Source organism: Cotesia glomerata, unplaced genomic scaffold, assembly GCF_020080835.1.
Source record: "Cotesia glomerata isolate CgM1 unplaced genomic scaffold, MPM_Cglom_v2.3 scaffold_14, whole genome shotgun sequence".
NCBI lineage: Eukaryota > Metazoa > Arthropoda > Insecta > Hymenoptera > Braconidae > Cotesia > Cotesia glomerata.
Window position 1 is genome coordinate 161438 of NW_025401775.1, and position 5889 is coordinate 167326.

Genomic DNA, 5889 nt, shown 5'->3' on the forward strand with positions numbered 1-5889 from the left:
TTTCGGGGTTTTCCGAAAAATTAAGTTTAGGTGGTGAACATCCCTTAAGCATATCTACAGTGACCACCAAGAAAATATCGTTTTTTATATTAATTTTGATATGAATTCATCAATAATAATTTTTTCGTACATTTCTAGCATTTAGAAAATAATAATAATATTATATCTTAATATTTTACTTACTTGTTTACTTCGCATCCCAAACTTTATTTTGTGTATCGGGACATCAAATATTACAAATGTCATTTAATGTGAATCTGCTTTGGAAAAAAAAAAAAAAAGAAAAAATGCTTATAATGATTTATCATAATCATAATAATCATTCATCGTTATCTCATACAAAAAAAGAGATAATTATATTTTTAGTATATATGAGTCAGTAATGTGAAAAACAACATAGTATAAATAAATGTATCATTTCGAGATTAGTTTAGTTACTGCGATGTACTTCATCTTTTATAATTCAATATTATAATCGTGTTTTTTTTTTTTTTTTTTTTTTTAATAAGTGAATAATTTAAAATTGTACGAAAATCTTTATTTTAGTACATAGAGCAAAATGAAAGTCAATCCTATAAATGTTATAAGACTACTCTTAACAACATTTCAAGTCATGAACATTCCAGAATCGCCAGTAAATGACGAAGAAATACAAATCAAAGAAAGTTTTGAAAATATTTTACTCAATGCTATGAACGAATACCCCGGAGTCGAAATGGTCGAAGAAAGTTCTTTGCATTTCCAAGAACCGTATAAAGATTGGACGATGGAAGTCGTGGAAGATAAAGAGTGGGCAAATGCACTAGTTGATCAAGAAACACCTATCGACGAATGCACTAAGGATGTTTGTAACAAAACTTTCCCCTGAATTTTAAATGAATTCCCACCGGAGGCGGAGATACCGGCTGGGTACGGTTTTCTACGCTCGCCCCTAATCGACAAATTAACAAAATGAACCCGAGACTACCCAGGATGGGTTAGTGCACGATGAGGGCGCCAGGTAATTTTGTATAAAAATTACCAAAATGATAAAGTGCCAAGGGCCTTACCGGACGATCAATTAACAACTCGAAAGGATGTGAATGAAAAATAAATTACGAAATAGTTAAAGCTAATATTGAGATCAAATGAAGGTAGTAATAGATAATAGACGGCAGAGTAATATTTTATATCGAGTACTTAGCATAAGACAAATAAGTATTAGGAAAGATACAGGAAGTTGAGAGTTAGCAGAAAGGAAGTAATTTGAAAAATTATCAGATTAATTAACTAAATAAATTTTCATATATAAATTTATTTTAATTACGGCCTCAGAGGTTGAGATTGTTGAGATCCTCGCAGGCCGACTTATTCCTATTTTTGTATACAAATAAATTCTTTCTGAATATCTTAATCAACAATTAACTTTTGTTAATCTCAAATGTGTTATGTCTGCCTTCGGATATAATAATAATCGCAAAAATAATTCTAACAATGGTCAAGTTTAAATAATATCGAATATGATATTATCTATAAAAATGCAAAATAATCCTTACAAATATTGCAAATAATCATTTACAAATAACGCAAAATAATAAGTGTAAATAATGCAAACTAATATTTATAAATATTGCATATAACTATTTATAAATAACGCAAAATAATAAATGTAAATAATGCAAACTAATATTTATAAATGTTGCAAATAATTATTTATAAACAGCGCAAAATAATCAATGCAAATAATGCGAAATAATCTCTATAAATATTGCAAAATAAGATTTGCTTCGCTAATTATAAGCTAAATTATAATTTCCAAAAATTACTAGTAATTATAACAAAATAATGTTGGCCGCAAATTATGTCAGCCGATTTTAAACAAACTTAGTCGCAAAGCATGAACAACAATAATGATAATAATTATATAGAAAAGTAATCATAAAATTATCGCATGGTTAAATTTTGATCTTAGTAAGTGCGCAATAAAATTTCGGCACGAGCCACAGGACGCAATCAGGTGATTAACCACCGCAAATTTCCCCCGAGAGGCCTATATTTAGTTTCTCAACGATTTAACCCACGTTTGGTTATTAATAAATTCAATTTTATTATCGAACGGTTCACTGCAATTAATTTATTATCAATTAGCCACGTGGCCAAAATGGCCGCCTCACGTGGGAAACCGGCGCTGGATCTTGCCCAGGAGAATCTCAACAGTCACCACGGTGGAAAATTATCAAGGACTTACCAGATTACGTTCAATCACCAGGTCAAACAATTTCGGTGGAACAAATAAATATTTATAAGCAATTGCTTTATTAATGAAATGAGACTGTGCACTGGCTTGAACACACCGATGCACTCTATGCAATCTCACGCCAGTGACTACTTTCACTTTTTCCGGCAGCATGCAACCAGTTGCAGATACTGACCTGCCCTCTCGAGGGACTTTCCGTCACCTCGGCTAGTGCCAGTATTATTTTCAAAAATCCAATTCCACCGCGTGATAAATGATTCTCTTTTAGGGCATGAATCGAGCCGGCACCCGCATGAAATATCAATTTAACAACAATTATAACCATTATTCAAATAATCGTACGACAAATACCCAAGCGTGAGTTTTATGCATAAATTTGAGCCGAGCTTCAGGCTCGTGTGCTCCAAATTGGGGACCTCAGGCATCTTCAGGCCCGTCGACCGTCTACTTGGGCCCCGCACATTTTATAAATTAATTTAATTAAATAAATTAATTATTTAAACTAAATAATTAAATTTGTCCACTAGTAATTTCAGTCGCCGGCAATCACCTTGATCGCGTTTTGGGCTGAAATAAAATACAAGTAAATAATATAAACTTAAAACTAAATCTTATTTCTAATAAATTTTAATTTATTCGCCCGGGAGGTGCCGCCATCTGGCGGAGCCTCCCACACCAGTGTGCTCAAGCCCGGCGGGAAATGCCACGGCGTGTAAACACTGTGACATGTTGAAGATTTATCTTATGAATATAAATTGAAAGCCGTCGAGTACTGGCGTAGTGGCAAAAAAAGAAATTTAAGTTTAGACAGTGTTAGACAAAAATTTAGAAAGGTACAATCTGTGCGACAGTTACGAAGATGGGCTCATACTTTAAATCAGGGAGGGACTTATAAGGAAAAATTAGCGAGAATTTGTGAATATACATTACAAAATTTCAAAGCAGCTATAGATGCAGGTTTAATCGTACATGATTGTGACATAAAAAGATGGGCCTTACAAGCTCAAAAAGAAATTGGTGCGGAAGATTTCCGTTTTAAAGCATCAACAAAGTGGATCGCGTCATTCAAAAGAGCACATCGCATCGTATCAAGAAAAATAAATAAGTTTATCACGTCCAAAACCATTGAAGATAGTAAATCATTAAAACAGCAAGCTGAGGAATTCGTCAATAATGTAAAACAAAAAATTAAAATTTATGAATTAACAAACGTATATAATTCAGATCAAAGTGGTTTTCAGTTGGAAATGCATTCCGGTCGAACTTTAGCTGTTGAAGGAGAGAAGCAAGTAGAATGTCTTGTACAATCTGTTACTTCTACTACTCATAGTTACACAGTTCAACCAACTGTATCCGCTGATGGAAAGCTTTTATCCCCACTTTTTTTGGTTCTAAAAGAACCAAGTGGTAAATTTGGACCAATAGTTGAAACAACACTTTTTAGACCTCATAATGTATACATAGAAGCATCAAAATCAGGAAAACTTACATCAGGTACGAATTATTCTTTATTTTTTCTGGTTTGTGCAGATGTTATTGTTGATACAAATAGTTCATATTTTTTAATTTTCAAATCATTTCAAAATTTGGTTGGAGAGGGTGTTTTTTCCAAATGTGGGCCCAAAATCTTTATTACTAATTGACTCATGGACTGGGCATTGTCCTCAAGTTGTACAAAGCGTTAAACCAACAAATAAAGATACTGAAGTAATGATCTTACCAAAAGGTACAACTGGGAAAATTCAACCGCTTGATGTTTTTGGATTCCGAGTATGGAAAAATTTTGTTCGATATTTTTCGGATCGTACAGTTTTGATGAATTTGGACATAAACTTGTATTTACGAAATAACATTATAAAATTACAATCACTTACACATATCCAATTGTCATCTCCTCGGTACATAAATTTATTCAAGTACTCGTGGTACAAAAGTGGCTACACAGAAGTAAAACCAGATGAGTTCGAAAATCCTGTGGATTTTGCATTTCACGGATCATGCAATTCTCATTGTGAGGTTCCTGGTTGTCAAAATATAGCAATTATCCGCTGTTCATGGTGCAAAAAGTCGTTGTGTTTTCAACATTTTTTTCATAAACATCACGATTGCAAAACATATATTGAATAGGTCTGCATATGACAAAATGATGAATTTAAGTATTAAATTTCATAAACATCAGAAATATTAAATATTTTTGTAAAAAATCATTTGTAAATTATTTTTAAATTTAATTTGATTATAGTAAAGCATATATTGTAAGCATTTTTTCTTTTTTCTTTTTTTCCAAAACAGATTCACATTACATGACATTTATAATATTTGATGTCCCGATACACAAAATAAAGTTTGGGATGAGAAGTAAACAAGTAAGTAAAATATTAAGATATAATATTATTATTATTTTCTAAATGCTAGAAATGTACGAACAAATTATTATTGATGAATTCATATCGAAATTAATAAAAAACGATATTTTCTTGGTGGTCAATGTAGATATGCTTAAGGGATGTTCACCCCCTAAACTTAATTTTTCGGAAAAACCCCGAAAAACGTATTCTCTACTTTTTTTTCCTCATCCGATTGCCGTTGGTTTCATTGAAATCCATCGAATAGTTTTTTTTCTATAAAAGTTTTGTGATTTTCAACCCTCATAACTTTTGTTCTATCCATTGTTTTATTATAAAACCAAAAGCATTTTTCATGATTTTCCACCCTGAAAATTATGCAATTGGTCCCATTCGATTATTTAAACTGCAAGTATGCGAAACTTGAAAAACACCCCTTTGGAGGCTAAACTTTGAGGGGTAGTTTCACCCCCTAGAAATGTTTTTCCGCAGATAAAAAAAAATACGTGTCTCTTAGATTTCGACGGAGAATAACATATCTCAGTTTCATCAAAATCGGAGGGGACACCGGAGAGAGTTTCCTTGTAAGACGAGCAAATCGTCAGCAAACGCAACAAATTTATTCCCGTGTTCTGTCAGTTCGAGTCTCTTAAGGAGATCGTCGAACATGATGTTCCAAAATAATGGTCCTAGCACTGATCCTTGCGGGCACCCTCGCGTTGGCGTTTTCGACTCGCTACTAAAACATACGGTGGGAAATGCTCGAGGTCTACGGCCGACCTTACGGGGTAAGGTTCGGTCTGGTCGGGGGGTGTCACAGTGTTTACACGCTGTGGCATTTCCCGCCGGGCTTGAGCACACTGGTGGGAGGCTCCGCCAGATGGCGGCACCTTCCGAGCTGATAATAGAAAGTTTATTAGGAATAAGATTTAGTTTTAAGTTAATGTTGTTTGTTTAGATTTTATTTCAGCCCAGAAGGCGATCAGGATGGTCGCCGGTGATTGAAATTAGCGTGATTAACTTTGAGATTTAACTTAAAGAATTTAATTTGTTTAATTAATTCAATTTATTAAATTAGATGGGGCTCCAGTGAGTGGCCGACGGGCCTGAGAATACCCGAGGCCCCCAGTCTGGAGCAGACGAGCCTGACGCTCAGCTCAAATTTATCTTTCAAACTCACGTTTGATTTTAAATTATTAAATAACTATCTAAACAATGATTATGATTGTTGTCGAAATGTTATTGCATGCGGATGCCGGCTCGATTTGCGCTTCGGCGGAGAATTACTCAGTATTCGGTGGAATTGGA

The 5889-nt window shown here is 33.8% G+C and overlaps 1 protein-coding gene across 1 annotated transcript; it reads left to right on the top strand.

Annotated features, from left to right (window-relative positions):
• The first annotated feature begins 559 nt into the window (after positions 1 to 559).
• Positions 560 to 4363, top strand: LOC123273800. Its single transcript, XM_044741271.1, has 3 exons — positions 560 to 842; positions 2963 to 3730; positions 3810 to 4363. The coding sequence occupies exons 1-3, from the start codon at positions 560 to 562 to the stop codon at positions 4361 to 4363; spliced, it is 1605 nt and encodes a 534-aa protein (XP_044597206.1).
• Positions 4364 to 5889: the final 1526 nt, after the last annotated feature.